Here is a 19,456-nt window from a genome sequence, read left to right on the forward strand (position 1 = left end):
ACAATCCTATTCAATGGTGCTTCGTCTCCGAAAGCCAAATGAAGCTACTTCATGCACTGTTTCGGTGTGAAACTACATTTGATATCATAAAAAATTATTGCTCGAAAGTTGGTCTTTTCAACTATGATTCCTTGCACTTAAAATGAAAATTGTGTGTATAAAGTGATCCAATCTTAAGGTAAGATAAGGTAACAAGGCTACCCACAGCTTAAGTGTCTGAAACTATTCAGTCAAAAGCTTATAGACACAATCAATGGAGTTCAATAATTTGATTAAAAATGCGTCAATTTCAGTCTTTAAGTAATTATCCAATGGGAAAAAATTTAAGTAAACAGAGCTGTTGATAATATTTAAGTGATTCTAGATTCAACTATTTGATTTTGGACTGTTGAATTCCCTTTGTTTCTTTCCATTAAGCATGTGCATGTTATAAGCCAGACTTCTCGATCAAATCAATTTATCCAAGGGATAAATAAGCTATATAGATGATTATTAATAATGCTACAAAGATCGATATTGAATTACAATACAATTATCTTGATATGTTATTTCGATTTCTTTGTATCTGGAATGCAGATTTGATAGCCTTCTCTGTTTATTTTCAATCCGAACCTGTTATTGTGAATTTATTTAGGGGGAGTATGGAATCTACTTTGTTTATTGCATCTTTAAGAGTTTTTAGTCATTTATACTGTGACGTTCCTGAATAGGTGAAGTCATTCTCGTGAAGATCGGACCACTTTACGGAAATAATTTGTTCTCTAAAGTGCAAGGGTTATAAAAGAATCCCATCATCATAAGTTCAATATAGAACATACTAAGTTGCTAAATAAAAAGGAAGTTAGCATGGATTAATTTGCAATGCTGTCAACTGCGCGGAATTACTCATTTTCTCCCTTAATTTTGTGTAGATGTTATATGTAAAGCTATTTTTAAGGAAAGAAGTATTGCTCAAATAAGACTCACACGTAGTTCTCTTCTTTTGAAGATTTACAAAACCTCCAGTGTTTCACCCAAGAATCCCCGCAAGAATTCTTTTCTACACATACAACAAATATACCAAGACGTTAGTTCTTCAATTTTCAATTTTAGAACCGTTGCACTTAAAAACAAGAAAGTAACTCGATCTTGATGTAAGTGACTTCACCTGTTGAGAAAAGTTACTGTGTAAGTGATCGGTACCATCCAGGAAAACTCTTAAAGACTCAATAAACAAGATAGATCCCAACTACCACTTTTTAAATAGTAGTATTATCATACATCTTCTGAAACAGTACAGTTACATGCCAATTAGTCAAGCTTATTTAATTTAGAGTGTGGAAACAGGTTAATACTAAAGAGGGCAGAAAGATATACAGGAAGTTAAACCATGAATTACGAAGAGAAACAGATAAAGCAAAGGTAGAGTTCCACAAAAGAAAATGGGAAGATATAGAAGAATTAGAAAGAGTTGGTAAATATGAGGAAATGTACAGGGTAAAATCCATGGAACTTCAGAGAAAACAGGGGTACTGCAACTGCAGCAGAAAATAAGAGCGAAAAGGTAGCAAGCGAGAGGAATAACCTCTTATGGAGATTGAGAGAATATGCTGAGGACTTGTATGAGAACAGGAATAGAATGCGTGGCCTAGATGTTAGAGTAGAAAGTGAAGTGCGTAAGGAAGATAAAGGGTTCAGTATTCTTCGGGATGAGTTTGAAAAAGCTGTATTCGAGGCTAGAAATGGAACGGGAACCGTGAGAGATAATATACAATTCAAATTCATTAAGAATAGGGGCGACAGAAACAAGAAAGAACTGTCCAACTGTGCAATGAAATATATATGGCACATGAAACTGGTCAAACTTTCCTGAAAACAATTATGATACCATTGAGTTAAGAAATCGTACCCAGGGATATGTGAGGACCATGGAACTATTAGTATCATATGTATGCAGCAAAAATGATCTTCAAATACAGGACAGAAGATTGTATGAGAGAACAAATTAAACATTTCAGGAAGAATAGTTCGGGTTTGGGAGAGGATGGGTACAAAAGGTGTCATTGGCTTTTTAAAAGTGAAAGGTTTATAGAAAAAGGGAAGATATATGCTCTATTTATTGACCTAGAAACGGTTTTTGATCGAATCAACTGGGAATTGTTGATGGGAGTTCTAAAGAAGGTTGGGTTGGAATGGAAAGATTAAAGACTCATAGGAAATTTACATATGAACCAACAAGTAAATGTTAGAATAGGAGAAGAAATGACAGAGGACAGTGCAACTGGAAGGAGAGTTCGACAGGGATGTTGTTTCTCGCCGACGTTATTTAATATCTCTCTGGAAGAGATAGTGAAAAAGTATACGTAGTGATCACGGTATGTTGGTAGAAAATGTGATGATTAAGTCTGAAGATGACATGGCGCTTCTCGCGGAATCTAATTGAATAAAGTGAATAAACTAATAAAAATTAATAAAATGAAAGCTTTAGGAAGGGCCCTAAATAACATAAAATGACAGTAAACACTAGAAAGAGAAAAGGCATGGTAATTGGAATGAAGCACTCGATGTCAAATATAGAAGCAGGACGGGAGAAAGCAGAATAAGTGATTAGTTTTCGATACCTCTGTAGTATTATTACTGGTGATTGAAGTACGAACATGAAATAAAAGCAATATAGGAATGGCGAAAGAAGTATTTAGAAAGAAGAAAAGTCCACCTTGTAGGTCCTTGAATAAGGAGTTGAAAAAAAGACTCATAAAATGCCACGTGTGAAGTATTATATTATTAGCTATATGAATCAGAAACATGCGAAAGCGATGAAAAAAGATTGTGAAAAAAGACGACTGGAGAATTTCGAAATGTAGATGTGACGAAGAATGGAAAGAATTATCTGTGTTGAATGGAAAACGACTGTGACGGTGTTATAAATAGTGTGTGTGTGTGTGTGTGGGGGGGGGGGGAGTAAGAATACTTTTAGATATAATTGAAAAGACGAAGAAAACTGGTTGGGACTCTGGATAGAAAGAAACTGTATCACAAAGGACGTGCTACAAGGTATGGTCGCAGAAAAAAAAATAGAAAAAGAAAGAAACTACAATTGAGTTGATTTTAGTTTAGCGTTCCTTTCAGCAGCAAGGCTATATGAGACGTGGGCCTACTGATTAACGTGGAATCCGAACCACATGAGCTCCCGCCGGGAATCGAAGAAAGAAACTACAACTGAAGGACATTATTAAAACAGAAACATCGTACATGAAGACAAAGAAGTTAGCTGAAAAGAGTGGTGTATGGAAGCTTTCAACTGCAACAAGTGACCTACCAAGAACGGCAGAATACCTATGGTGTGATTATTATGAGTACGATATAATTTTAGTAGCTCTGAGATATAAAGATATTAACCTATTATATAATAATAATAATAATAATACCAAAAATAATTTTACTTTATGTATAACATGATTACGATAATGTGAAATGATATAGATACGTGAAATGCCTTTATATTTCCTTAGTAAAATTTATATACCTCTGTTTAAAATGCAAACTCATCTGCCAGTGCTTCCATTTAACTTAACGTTTGTTGCCTTGTCTGAGAATCATTTGTTGCAACTTAAAAAGAGATTGTTCGATTTGCTCAAATGTATAGAGGAATGTTGGATGTAAAATTAAACAATCAACTACCACATGAACTGTATCACAAATCCTGTTGCGCTTGGACAAAACAGCTTCTATGATACAAAACACCACTAACGGTTGACTTATATATTTTATATTACATAGAAATGGAGGACTGATTTTACATGATAAATGGAGGAAATAGGCGATTTTGTATCACATCAATTCCTTTACAGCTCTGAGTTCAAAGATATACAAAGAATGAAATTTGTGCGATTGAACCTGGAAATCAATCTTGGTCTAAGTGGCTGAACACAGACTTCAAGAGTAATAGAATATAAGGATGTTCTGAGAGCGGACTGGGTAACGTCCGCCACGGGTCCAGTCGTGCATTTTTTTGCTTTTTTGTTTATATATCTTTGAATTCGCACTTAGAGTTGAGTTGATTTTGAGTTTAACGTTCCGTTCAGCAGCAAGGCTATATGATACATGGACCTACTGATTAACGTGGAATCCGAGCCACATGAGCTCCCGCCGGGAATCGAACCCGGGTCTCCCACGCCAAAGGCGCGTACGCTAACCGCTTAGCCACGAGGAAGCTCAGAATTCGCACTTAGAGGAAAATAGTAAAATCATTCTTTCATATATCGTATATGGTTCACCTATCAGAAGTTTTCTATAATGTAAATACTGGATTATCCAAACATAACAATTGTTACCATATAATCCATATGATCTGAGTAGCTAAAGACTCCATTTAAAGAGTAATATAAGGTATGAGTTCAAGAAGTGGACTGGGTAGCGTGTCAGCGTTTAATGCACCGGCACGGTAAGCTAGAAACAAAGGGTCAGATTCCTTTTCAATTGTGTATTATTTCACTCTCTGTATAGTCTGCAAGGTACTAGTTGTTATGAATTAGGTATTAAGAGGATCAAACGCACAAAGGATCAAAGAGGAGCACCATATTAGTGCACTAACTTTAGTTGGTTAGAAGCAACTTGTTTAAGAGACAATAGTAGAGTACGTGTGCAATAACAGTAAACAAATAGATGTAGTAGAGAAGGCAGAAGAGATAGATGAGAGCAAAGTTGAAGGAAAAATTACAATGTACGTAGAATTGTGGAAGTATAGTGTGTGTTTGGCAGTATTGAAAGATCTATTAGAGAATACATTTATTTAGCTAGTTTCGAACAGGAAAGGAGAAACTCTTGCATTTTTAACAGAGAAGTGAACTGAACCGTGACCAGTTATTGGGATTGCTGGGCATGCTATAAGAACTTCAGTAAAGGGTACACATATCTAACATTTAATCACAATGTAAATTTTATTGATAGTAAAGCAGGTGCTCACACAAATATAATATAGCGAACGAGGAAGATTATGGTGAAATTACCTTCAAGGTAAAAAGCACAACGAATTAATAAATATGCCTCATTATATGTTAAAATGTATTTATCAAGAAAAAGGTTGTTTCTGTAATATTCTGCAACATTGTGGGGAAGAATGAGTGGTAGTTACGGAAGGGAATCAACATCAGTACGAAAAAAAGAAAAAAACATCCAAATATACGGCAAGTTAGAAATGTACAGTGAAATAAGGAGAATTACTAATGTAAATTAATTGCAAAAATTGTAAATAGTGCCCGGTCATCCTGCACTGCACTGCAATTAAAATCTAATGATTTCAGGGTTGCAACATAATGCAATACAGTAATAATGAAAGTCACGATGAGACGCTATCAGTGCTCAAAACTAAATATTCAATTGTCAACTATGGGCACCTGACGGCTTGTCGAAAGGTAGCGGAGGTTTTCAGATGTGAATTCCCTTAAGATTTTCTCAAAACATCTTTTACTCCGAGGGAAATACTTCTAGCTTAATAACAGAAGGTAGACGATACTAAACAAGAACTACAAAATTAGAATGTGCATATATGCCAAAAAGAATGAAAAGAAATCAAGTGTTATTAGAAATCCTATTCTAAAAATACACCGATCACACTTGTTTTCTGTAAGTTGGCCACTTTTCAATAGAAGCGATGGTGGCCAACGTAGACAGGTTTTACTGTATTGCCAATAATTTTAATTTCGTTTTAAAATTAAAACGGACAGAATCACACTCGACGGGTAAGTAATGAGAACGCCTGATAATGATTATTTGTGAATGTCACCGGAAAAGGAGCAATTAAAGATTGAAACATGGCTATAGTTTGAACATAACTTTTCATAATAGATCCAGTGATTGTTTTTCTTTTCTTTTTCCTAGAGATGCAAAAAAGCCGGCTTTTTTGAACCGATGGTTTTTTTCACATAAAAAGCCGGCTTTTTTGGAAAAAACCGAGAATTTTGGAAATTTTGGCTTTTTTCATTTTCATGATTTTTCTATCCAAATAGCTTTCTTATAGTATATTCTATAGTTAGATAAGATTTCCACGACCTGAATGCCATATTTAGCTCTGTAATTCACCATCAAGATGGATGGAGCACATATTTTACGAATTAAAGCTAACATGAAGAATGTAGTATTTGAGGGCAATTTTACAGGTTATTTAACTTTATTTTAACTTTTAAATTATCGACTTTTTTTCCTTCTCTAGATCATTTTAGTTTGTCATTCGTGTTTCATTTCTAAGAGCTTAGTATCAGCTTCTAGCACGAAAGTTAAACTTACGTTTTTCTATATATCCGTCAAAGCATACGTTTTTCAATATGTCCGTCAAACCGTATTTGCACATTTCTGTTATGCTGTAGTTGTGCAATGATTTAGCAATAATTTTCCAGATACAACCTTGAATACCAATTTATACAAATAATCAATAGCGGATTTAGAAAAGTACTTTGGGAGGGGTTTCTCTGATTGTTTCGTTTTCTAAAAAGTCCTAATTTTATTTGGGAGGTGCTTGAAGTTTATGAGTACAGGCATAACTAATATTTCGTTTCGTTTATATGTTTAGCAATAATCTTCCGGATACAACCTTGAAGATCATTTTATACTGAGAATCAGTGGCGAATTTAAAAAAGTGTTTTGGGAGGGGTTTTCTTACTACTAATGTTTAGTTTTTGTAAACATTCGTAATTTTTATTTGACGGGAGCTTAAAGTTTATGAGTAAAGGCATAACTAATAGATATTTCGTTCGTTTTAGACATTCCACAACTTTGGAGAACAGGCTTCAGTCCGAAAGACCGATCCTCTAACCTTCGCAAAACCGTCACTGCCGGTAATTAGTAATAATAACGATTTAAAAACAATAAGAAAGGAAGTCGGCCAACTCCTACACTCCTAGTCGGCCAATACACGCACTATTTCTACATTCTCAGATGGAATGAAGGAAGGCTTTGTCAGAATGGTCGAATGCTGGGTTGAATCCCGGACTTCCCCAAAGAAGCGCAAAAGCCAATCACTCAGTCACGTTTGTTGTGGAGTTGTATTTAGCTTAACTTAAATATATTCCGTAGTTTTTTTTTTTTTTTTTTTTTTTTTGTTCCGTAATGATATGTTGAATCCCTCTTGTTAAAAATTCAGAAAACTTGAGGACTGGGTAAACCGTGATGGTGGTCAAGGGCGCCCATGTTGTGGTTTCCAAGGAGGGGAAGTATAAGCGACGTTTCAAAAATAGTTTCAAATTTTGCTGTAACTAATGTAAAAATCCTATTGGATTTTCAATATTCTGAAGTACATTTTCCTCTAGGGGGGCCAGCGCCCCCTTAACCCCCCTGATGGGCGCCCTTGATGGTGGTTATAAAAAACTTGACTGTAGAATTTCAAGAATATACAGAACCATGTGCAGCCTTTAATTGTATCATACAAATCTAAGTATTTCTCTTATGTTTTATTTTAATTTTATTTTGTTTCAAAAAGAGGGTATGGAATATTTTGAAGTAAAAACACTAGATACAATTTTGCTAGTTATTTGTGTATTTTTTGAAAGAAGTTTTTACTCTTAGGGTTGGCTCGTTTACCCCAGCTGTTTTTTTTTTTTTTAAATAACTGGTTTAAACTAAAAAAATTAAAAGAACAAAAATGCGAATCGTGTGAACTTCATAGTGACGTTTCACATGTCAAACCATCTGCATTAGTCTTATTTCCTTTTCACCTTTTAATCAAAGTGTCCCATGTTCAATTGTCGGTCGAACCACAACCCTTCTTTCATGTGTAAACCAAGTACTCTTTCGGATGTCACTTTAAGTGAAAGTCTTCTCCTTGATAACCTCGGTATTACGTAAGGATGTTAAGCCTAAACATACAAAACGAAACCAAATTATATATTTCTGCATGCCTGTTGTTTTATAAAGAAGCGAAGGTTGCTTAAATCAGCGTTTCCCAACCGGTGTGCCGCGGCACACTGGTGTGCCGTGATTGGGCCGCTGGTATGCCGCGAGGAATCGAAACAAAATTATTAATTTTATAGCAATCAAATTGCAAAACGTAGTGGAAAATTTATAATTGTATTTCACATTACTATGAACTTCTACAAAGAATCTACAATTTTAAGTTTCATAACGTGTTACTGTTCTGTACATTTCTAATGTTGAAAAAAGTATTTGTTATAATTGTTATGACCATTATTGCTTCTTTATTGTTGCAGATTATTTCGTAGCTTGAAAATTTAAAATATCATTCAATCCTTTCGACAAATTACCTACATTTGTGTTTTAAAAGTAAAAGAGATTTGTTTGTTCGTTCATTATTTAGTGATCTTCCTTCTTAGTGAAAGGTTGGATACAGTTTTTAAAAACAAAGCGTATTTTTAAAAACCTGAGTCCAATATTCCATTGCAATTGTTTTCTATTTTTAAATTAGAATGAAAAATAAGCATAGTGATTTACCACGGGAAAAAACAGTGATCGAGCTTTCTTCTCTGTGAGAAGGAGATAAATAATCACAGAAAAAATATCACTGTATTTTATATTTACAAGTAATATCTATAAGTGTGCCGCGAGAATCCAAGTAACACCCGTAGTGTGCCGCAAGTTGAAAAAGGTTGGGAAACGCTGGCTTAAATATATTGATTAAAATTGGTAAAATTTATCAATTGCCTACTTAGCCTCCAACATTAGCTTGGATTGGACTTTCAATGATACCTACATACTAAATTTGTAATTTAATACCTCAGTTTTAGAAAAATAAACACACTGCTGAACAAGACTGCACTTATTTAATATAAAAACACATTTACACGTGACGTTTCGATCTTCTATCCAAGATCCTCATCAGACGTACACTCACGTCTGATGAGGATCTTGGATAGAAGATCGAAACGTCACGTGTAAATGTGTTTTTATATTAAATAAGTGCAGTCTTGTTCAGCAGTGTGTTTATTTTTCTGATTTTATTCGCAAGACGTTGACTATGATTGTGTGTCACTCAGTTTTAGCGTACTGATTATAATACGTTGACCTTTAAATTTTACATGCAAATTAAATTTTACAGGATTTTCCCGTTTTTGTTTTACATTTAAAAGAATGACGGGATTTTCCCGATGGCTAGGGCGGGAGTTTCTCAATTTAAGAAATTTACTGACCGGACTTCTTTAAGCTTATGGGACCTCTTCCAGCATAACCCCGTTGTTGAATAATAACACCAAGGCGAAACGAACTTATTTCTGTGAATATGTAATACAAATACATAAAGCAAAATATCTAAATCAAAAAACCTGGTTTAAACCCCAAAAAAGCCTGGTTTAAACTGCCCCCCCAAAACGGGTTTTTGGCATTTTCAGAAACAACGATGGTTCTTGCCAACTCTGCTTACTTTTGTATATAGGAGGTTAAAATATGTTTATTATATACATTGGTTAATCCTTTGGAATTCATAATGTAAAAATGTTGAAGTAAAATTGTTTAAAATATCTTTTCGAAATTCATGGTTTACTTTCGAAGTTTTATATTCTTATCGCCATCAACCACTAATTAAATGACTTTCTGTGTTATAGAGAAGCGAAACAAAGTCTGCTTTATCGATTTAAAGCAGAATTTTGAAAAAAGCCCAAAATTTCCCAAGCAAAAAAGCAAAGCAGAAAAAACCGAGTTTTTTTCCAAAAAAGCCGGTTTTCTTCCGAGCCCTTGCATCTCTACTTTTTCCTTATTAAATTAAAATAGATATTCGGTATAGAAAATTACTCGAAACTTATAATTTTTACTTTAGGTCCATTTTGGCAGTTATGTTAAAAAATGTAATTCCTAATACAAGGTAGCCAGCCATTTATTTGAAGACAATGACTGGAGATTGAATACTGTTTAGCTTTGAGCACTGGCAACATATTTTTATATATGAGAAGATAATAACTTATACTGGGTCCAAGACTTTCACAATTAACTAACATAGGCCCTCATTTCTCCTGTACATCTTTTTACGTAATTTGAACCCCTTCAACTAAAACATAGCCTAACATACTATCCTTAAAGATAGTAAAAGTCGACTTGTTTCATAAGGCAGGTTGTATATGATGATTTTATACTAGTAGCTCTATTCTTGATCTGTACCTAGTTTCTGTGAGACATTACCACATCTCTCTCTCTAACATGAAAACTTACATGATATGGTACTGGTGTAGCTTTGGTGCAGCCCATTTTGGAGGATTAACAGGTAAAATTTGCATGAAAAGACACATTTACAAGGAAAGCCTTCTTTCAAATTTCGTGGAAATTGAAAGCATTGTATCCTCTTTTAAACATGTTCATGCAGTACTTATTTCTGAGTCTTGGCTACAGGATTCCCTCTCGAACAACCTCGTTAATTTATCAGGTTTCCATTCCTTTGCAAACAATAGAAAGGGTAAACGCTGCCGGGGTGTGGAAATATATTTACGAGACAACTTCCAGGTCAAACTCCTGTCTCAGTCAGCTGGTGTATATAACAGTAGTTCAGAATATATTATACTCGAAGTCACTGTAGGTCACCAGACATTGCTTTTGAGTTTTGTGTATCGTCCCCCCTCCCCGCCGTACATCTTTCAAAAACTTTGTTGACGTTATTGCAAAACATTAACCCAATTACCAGCATTCCATAATAATGGGTGATACAGATTGGGATCTTTTAACAACGAAAGACGAAGTTTTGCATTATCGGGATACGATATTTAGCAACCTTAACATGGCGGACAGTGTGTTGGACAGTATAAATGGGTCCCATATGTCAGGTAATTTTACAGTTAATACTAAATGTGGTAAATGTAAAAGAGTATTGAAAAACGGCATAAAGTGTGAAATATGCAAGGAGTTCTTTCATTTTGGCAAGTGCAGTGCAGTTGACAAAAATTCCAATATTTTAAGCTGGTCTTGCATGTCGTGTAGTAGCTGTGAAAAAACAAATGACAATCAACTTAGTGAGGTATCAATTTCAGCTGAGTCTGTTTCAAATCTTCTTGAGGAACTACATTCATTACGTAAAGTTGTCGAACTCTTAGCGCAAGATATCCAGCAACTACAACGCCAAGATAAATTTCAACAATTGGGCCAAGAATCGTTAAGTACAAGGCAAAATAGAAAGACCTGGAGCGACATCGTAAGAATTACGGCCGAAGTCCCAAATGCTACTAGTGAACCTAATAACAGCGCGAAGATACCATCTTTTTCCAGTTGGAAATCACAATATAGTGGAAATTCTAGCCCTCCGAAAATCATTTGTAGCCCTATCCACAACGCAAGTGCAAGAGCAAATTGCCAATGGAGTGTCAAAGCTGCAGAGAGACACGACACTGTGTGCAACCCAAATACTAAGGGTAAACTACTGGGTAATAAAGTATCAGGTCTACAATACGATTATAATATTGAAACAAAAAACAGATTCAGTGAGTTAAGTGGCCAGTGTGATAGTGTAAAGCAAGTTAGCCTAGGAAATAGGCCTATTCAAGTGCGACGTGTAGATCGTTTAAACCAGCAGGATCGCCCAAGATTTCCGTCACAGGATTCAAACAGTAAGTCATGTTTTGGTGTTGAAAATGGAAACTCAATTTCAGTAAATCGGGTAAAAAAAGTGCAAGGGAAGGTGTTCATTGTAGGAGATAGTCACGGTCGTGGTCTTGCTTCCAGATTAATGCAGGAGTGTGATGATATGAACGTAGTAGGTATTGTTAAGCCTGGTGCAAAACTAAATAACGTTGTAAATTCATGTGTGGACCAGAAATCATTCTCAGATACTGATACTGTTGTACTTATAGGAGGCACTAATGATGTGTCAAAAAATGAGTCTGAAGATGCTGTCCGTGTTTTGAAGACTACACTCAGCACTCTTACTCATACAAATGTAATAGTAGTTAATCTGCCACACCGGCATGATCTATTGAAGAGTTCTTGTGTTAACTCAGAAGTACATAAAACAAATAGCATCATTAGTAAAGTTTGTAGTCGATTTAAAAATGTACAGTTATTAGATGTAAGTAGTCTTCCACGAGAATTTCACACCCATCATGGTTTACATTTGAATAATCTAGGAAAGCGTCATGTATGTGAAAATTTAAGTAATATGATTAAGGCTCAGAACAGGAACAGGGATCCCATTCCTCTTACTTTCCCCCGTACAGGTCTTAGCAATGATAATACAGTATCGTTTGCAGCCGGACAAAATAACGTAAAAAATGTAACTTTTTTAGCACACCAGATGGAAAATTCGAATCCAAGATAGCTAATACAATAAGTATTTTTCATCAGAATGTACAAGGGATCCAGAATAAACTCGAATACTTTGATGTACTTTTAGCTGATGATTTGAAAGAATGTAAGGTTATTTGTCTTGGTGAACACTGGCTAAATGATACACTTATTAAGGAGGTCAATTTTGAAAACTTTAATCTTATCACTAAATTCTCTCGTGTTTCACACGAACGTGGAGGTGTATGCATCTTTGTTCACAACAGTTTAAAAGCTTCTGAAATAGATATTACAAAATTTACCTGTGAATTTGACTTTGAAGCTGTAGCCATTAAATTACCAAGTGTTAACATTTGTATTATATGCATTTATAGGTCGCCATCCGGCATATTTACTGTTTTCTTAAAGAAACTCGAAAGTCTTTTGGACTTCATACGAAAAGACTTTGAAAAAATGATCATCTGTGGGGATATTAATGTAAATTGGATAGTGGAAGCAAAAAAGAAATCCGATCTACGAGATCTACTGAATGTGTACAATCTCCAAGCGCTAGTGGATGTACCGACACGTCATAATAAAAGTGCGCTAGATCAGTTCATAATTAGTAAAAATCAATTTGCCTATAACCTTGAAGTATTTGATCCCGGTTTCTCTGATCATGATGCGATTATTTTAAAAATCACTTTAAACGATACCACTGTTCTTAAGTCTAAAGTATACACAGTTACAAAGAGAATTTTCTCCACTCATAATATGGAATATCTAAATTTCTTGCTTTCTCACGAGCCTTGGAATGGCATATATAATACGTCTAACACTGAATATAAGTTTAAATACTTCTTTGAAACTTTCTTACATTACTTCAATATGGCGTTTCCAAAAGTTACTCGTAAAATCCGGACGTCGTCCACTAAATCGTGGTTAACTAAAGGCATTAAAATTTCTAAAAGTAACCTATTTAGATATAATAGATTACTCAAAATAAATACATCACTTCCTCACAGCTTTCGAAATTATATTTTTAAGTACAGGAAAATATACAGAAGAGTAATTAAAACAGCTAAATTACTATCAAATAGCTCCACAATACTTAATTCTACTAATAAAGCTAAAACTATGTGGAAAATCTTAAATGGTAGAACAAACAACAAAAAGAGCGACTTTGAGTATGTTAAAGTTGGGGACGAAATTATTAAAGAACCTAAGCGGATTGCAGATGTCTTCAATGATTATTTTCTAGATAGTGTACCATTACCTGACCCCATACAAGCGAGTTATGACGACTCGATGAAATTTCAAATGCATTCACATACGATCTTTTTAATTCCAGCAACAGTAGAGGAGTTACGGAAAATATTGAGTAAGATGTCTAATTCGGGATCTTCAGGTTTTGATGAAGTTCCAGTGACTGTTATTAAATTTTGTTTTCCTTTCATTGTAAATCATCTCTGTTATTTAGTTAACCTATCTCTTGAGAAAGGATGTTTTCCATCAGTGTTAAAAGTGGCAAAAGTAATTCCTCTCCATAAAAAGGGGAGTATGCATGATGTAAGAAATTATCGCCCAGTCTCCATTCTTTCCACGTTTTCAAAAATTTTTGAATATGTGATGAAGTCACGACTCTGCAATTTTTTGAAGTCATGTAACTTACTATCACCATCACAACATGGCTTCCAAAATAAGAAAAGTATTGAAACAGCCTTGTTTGATTACATGTCCAATATAGCTCTTGAATTAAAAAACAGTAAATATGTTGTTGGCCTATTCATCGACTTATCCAAAGCTTTTGATACAATTGATCATGCTATTCTTTTAAGCAAGTTGTATGCTTATGGTATTAGAGGAGTAGCTCACAACTGGTTTCTCTCTTATTTATCCAGTAGGCAACAAGCGGTACAAATATCAAAATTAGCTGCAGATGGGTTTCAAACAACTTGTTCGTCTTTATCAACTGTAGTCAGAGGTGTTCCTCAAGGTTCCATTTTGGGTCCTATTCTCTTCCTGATATATATAAATGACTTGTTAGAATTTATGCATCCAGCGAAATGTATTCTATATGCTGATGACATCAGTATGATAATATCAGGAAAATCAATAGAAGAAGTTGAGAGGAAATCTGACATTTTTACGGACAAATTAGTAAAATGGATAACAGCGAATAGGTTAATTATAAATCATGATAAATCGATCCTCTTACATTTTCATTTTCCAGGAAAACCGCGTATATCACCTAGAATAAAAATATCTTCTAACTTACTCCAATATTCTTGCATAACAAAGCTTTTAGGTGTAATCATAAGTGATGATCTTTCATGGTCTGCTCATATCTCCACTTTAAACAAGAAACTAAGTAGCGTGTGTTTTGCCTTATACAAACTTCAAGGTACTGTATCGAGAGAAGCACTTCTTAGCTTTTACTACGCCAAGTTTAATTCATTAATTAACTTCGGCATAATACACTGGGGATCTGCTGAAAATAGTTTAAGCACTTTCCGATTGCAAAAGAAAGCGATTAGAATAATTTTTGGGTTACCCACAAAATCGTCATGTAAAAAGGTTTTCATAGAAGCAAAAATTTTAACACTCCCCAGTTTATACATCTATAAATCTATTCTTTTTACTGTGAAAAACAAGCATCTTTTTATCTTTAATAAAAATGTTCATAGCCATAATACAAGACAAGGTAGTGACATATTTGTGATGCATCAAAAATATGCTAATATAAGCAAAACCGTGTACATGAATTGTGTCAGATTGTATAATAAACTTCCTTTGTACTTGAAAAATATGACCAATGTTTCCATTCTTGGTAAGACTTTATATAATCTACTCAGTGAAAAGTGCTATTACACAATTAAAGAATATTTAAATGACTCATTAACTGAAGAGTTGGAAACAGATACTTACCCGTGAGTACATGCCTGGTGTGGTAGAAACAGTTACCTAATTATGTGGTTTTGTATTTTTAGAAAGATTGCATGATGTATACTTCTGGTACTTGACAATATTGTATGTTTTTTTTTCTTTCTTTCTGACAACTGTAATGCTTACATGAGAATTTCTCATGCTTTGTAAGCTAATGAAACAGGCAAATAAATGAAATGAAATGAAATGAACAGTTTTTTCCAGGTGACAATTAAATACAAAACAATACAGCTATATTTTACGTTTACAAGTGTAGGATTACTAGTGTAAAATCATTACAAGCGCTTTACGACAGATAAAATGAGTTCATATGAAAAATTACTTTATTAGATTATATTTTCCACCGGCAGTGTATTTCTGCACAGTATTTCTGTACAGAAGCTGTATTTTATGTTTACAAGCGAAGCGTTACTAATTTCCTTCCAGCCTTAGAAAAAAGCAGATGTAAACAAACCGACCTGACTACCAGTGGGCAGAGTTTGCCCAAGTGGGCTCAGCCCGAGGTTGGACTCACCTGAAAAAAACTTAAAACCCACTTGGGCTTTTGAGCTTTTTGTTAGTATATTATTGGCACAACTAAGGTGATCACATTGAAAGTGATCTTATCAGATTTTGGACTTTCCTTGGACGAATTAGATGCTTTCACGTTAAGGTATACAACAGTATTCAACATAAAACTTTTATAAAGTTCTGAATGAATAAATAATAATAATAATAATAATAATAATAATAATAATAATAATAAAAATAAAAAAGCTTGAGATAATTATAGAACAAATTAATGTATGGATTATGCTTATAGCCTATTTGAAGTAAAATATGCAATTTTATATTTTAGAAAATACTTTCTATGAATAGTGTGCTCACTGACTAGGCGACGCCGAGGGACATTATCCTTCATACGTTTGATGGGTTTAAGGCCATAAGTGCCGGTATTACAAGTAAATATGTAGTGCAATAGTAAAACTATTAGTATTATTTTTATTATCTTTAATGGTAACACAAGTATTCTTCAGTAAAATTTGGTTTTCCAACAACAGTTTAGTTCGCTTATTTGTTACTACTCTTCAAATAAGCATTCTGTAGAATCAACACCAGCAATAGTGTAAATCTTCTTGTTAAATTTAAGAAGCTTAATGCTCGGAGTTCCGAAGACTACGTAATGCTTACTATTTCAAGTGCTGAATTCAAAATTCCCTACTAGTAGAAGTTTCGATGTACAGTAAAGAAAGTTGCGTTTTCGGGAAAAACCTGTCGTGAAAAAGAAGTGCTCGGGAAATTCCCGCAATTGAATGCACAAAGCATCGGAAGTGAATACTTCAACAATAAAATTATTATTTTATGCCGGAAGGTATTTAATTTCATTTAAGACATTCTGAAACACTTACTTTATAAAATATGAATTATATCTTTGTTAATTGTTCTAAATTAATTTTCTGGAAAGAACCGTCTTGCAACAAGTTCTCGGGAAATTCCTGCAATTGGACGCACAAAGTATCGGAAGTGAACTTCGAGAAAACATTTGTAATACTCTGGAAAATATCTATGTCGTATAAGACATATTGAAACATTTATTTTATGACATGAATTATATCTTGGTTTTAAATTAATATATTTAGTATTGATATTTGGCAAACGTCACTGAGGGTCCTGGAATGATTCGATCTACTTTTGTTCGTTCGTCTGCCTGTACCACACATACTACAGGGGGCCACTTTCGGTATTTTAAGTTTAAATTTTCAAGGCACAAGCACGAGACACACTAAATTTCCTGTATAGATTTTGGCGGCATATTAACGTAAAATTTCAAAATGGCCGATATCTTTTAAAAACAAATATCGAATATCCACGCTACAAAGCGCAATTTTCAGTCTTTTAAGTTGAAATTTTCAGAACAGAAGCACGAAACACTAGATCAGCTGTGTAAATTTTGCGCCGATCCAACGTAAAATTTCAAAATGGCGGTCATTTTTCAAAATAGCGGTTATCTATGTTTCAGGGTGCAGTTTTCGCACTTTTAAGTTGAAATTTTGAGGGAAGAAGGACGAGACGTTCTAAATTTGCTGTATAGATTTTCTCGGCGATACAATGTAAAATTTCACAATGGCGACATTTTTTTTTTCAAAACAGCAGCGAGCAGAAAATTGTTGCAAGTTGTAACAATGATAATCTTGAAATATAAGTAATATTTTAACACTTTTACCCCAAAAACACTGAAATATATATATATATATATATATATATATATATATATATATATATATATATATATATATATATATATATAAAACGGGTGTTTTCAATTCCTGCCAGTGGGTCAATGACCAGTTATTAGCTGTTGGTCTCACTGCACTCTTACCTTACTGCATAGGTCCCTACTAAAATAATAATTTCAAGTAAAGATATCTGAATTTATCCTACATTTTGTGAATAAACGCAATATATATAATGTTTAACAGCAGATGTAGCTTTACTACAACCTCACCGTACTTTGACATATAGTATTTACTGCGCATGCGCACGCTTTTGCGTGCCGAATCCGCTTTTTTGAAATTCTAAATTCAGAGTTTCATTGCGACGATAAGTGACAATAATCCATTTTCCTCTTGTGTTACAAAACACAAAAGAGGACGATATAGAAGCTAAGTCGTTTATATACCGGTAACGATTTAAGAAAATACATATTTCCAACAAAGTAGTAGTCAGTACGTTACTTATTTACCAACAAACCGCAGTCTTACATTTTGGAAATTATGCGACGAGAGTAAGCTAGCAGACAATCTTGCTATTGATGTCACTCGATGGCGAAGCACGTGTGAGCCATGGAGTAATACTTTTTCCCTTGTTTACGTCTACTTTATTCTAAGGTTGGAAAGACTATCGCATGAAACCAATGACAAATGGTATTGAAACTCGAATCGTGGCCAAAACATCTCTCTCCCCACTACTCTCACTTATACATATACCCACCATCGCTGACGCGCCCGTTCCCTTTGGACACCCTCGCGCAGAAACAATTCCAGGAAGTGATTAAACCTATAAGAACCGATTAAAGTCACAGTTTGAGTCAAAGTAAAGACTTGCCGCACTAGCTTTTATGCTACACATTTTGAAGTCGTATTATACACAAGTGGTAAAGGAAATGTAATTTTTTAACAAATACTTCTCGTGACCGTCTTGAATTTTATCTATGCCAAATAAGATATTTTAATGTCCATCGCAGTCTTTTAGAACACAATAAGTAGGAAATTAGTGAAAGAGTTATGGTAATAGTTAAGAACAGCTACTTCTCATCTCCCATGCACGAGGATACATCTTACTGTTGCACTATCTAAACACCCTAAGTACAAGGGCAAGAACTCAGTCTATTACCTACTTTTTAACATCCTAGATTGTCAATGTATAATTCCTGAAAGTATGGCGTTTCTCGTCCTTCCCTAAATGGGAAGTACGGCTCCTGAACTATAACCAGAGTTATATTTGGCCTATGTTTAGTTAAAGGGTTTCCAGTCTTATTTTCGAAAATATATATATATATATATATATATATATATATATATATATATATATATATATATAAAATTTCGCTCATTTCTATTTATCTTAGGTTTTGTTACGATTCCACAATTGTTATTCATATTCCCTCATTTCTCCTGTAAATCTCCTATTTTTTCTGTACTTCTGGACACCTTCAACTAAACATAGCCCTTACATTTTTCAACAATTTTTTGGGTGGTGCGCCAAAAGTAAACCTGCACGCATGAGGTAAATGAATTGGGTACTCAATTATACAAGATGTATTGAGAATATCTACCTTGCACTAAAAATTAACACTATACCAAAATAAATCCAAACAACCACTTACCCGGAAGGCATGATGATATAGTGTACGTTAGATTAGCAAAAAATTAATAATCTATGAATCACTGCCATTTATAAAGCAAAGCTGTAAATCACTTCCCTGTTGAATTTGTTTGAAAACTATTCGCCTGTCGCTTTTCGTCATTCAATTGTCATTGAAATTAAATATTTTTATGCATTATATTATTCACGTCGCAGCCGTAGGGCCAAGTCGACTGCTTCACTAAAATTATTTTCAAATTAGAATTGTTTTAAATTGTAGTGTGTAAATAGGGTCCATTCACGTGAACGAATTAGCCTTGTCTAAGTAAAGTTGATGGAAATAAAATTGTTTTAAACTATTAATTATAAAAAGAGGAAAGAGACAATTGGGAAAAGAGAAAAGTAACTGAAATAATCGGGAAAGAAACGACAAACTTTGGAACAGGTCAAATTCAGGAAAGGAATTCAGACAGCGAAAGAGGACGAAATACCCAGACGATTTGGG

The 19,456-nt window shown here is 34.2% G+C and overlaps 1 protein-coding gene across 1 annotated transcript in view; it reads right to left on the reverse strand.

Annotated features, from left to right (window-relative positions):
- LOC145685974 (cytoplasmic dynein 2 light intermediate chain 1) overlaps positions 1-19,129 on the reverse strand; it is a 60,554-nt gene extending 41,425 nt beyond the window's left edge. Inside the window, exon 1 of the mRNA XM_081758770.1 lies at positions 18,974-19,129. Coding sequence (XP_081614896.1) covers positions 18,974-18,984 — 11 coding nt within the window. The 5' untranslated portion in view covers positions 18,985-19,129. The remainder of the gene's footprint in view (positions 1-18,973) is intronic.
- Positions 19,130-19,456: the final 327 nt, after the last annotated feature.

Source organism: Thermobia domestica, chromosome 5, assembly GCF_964235325.1.
Source record: "Thermobia domestica chromosome 5, izTheDome1.hap1.1, whole genome shotgun sequence".
Taxonomy (NCBI): domain Eukaryota; kingdom Metazoa; phylum Arthropoda; class Insecta; order Zygentoma; family Lepismatidae; genus Thermobia; species Thermobia domestica.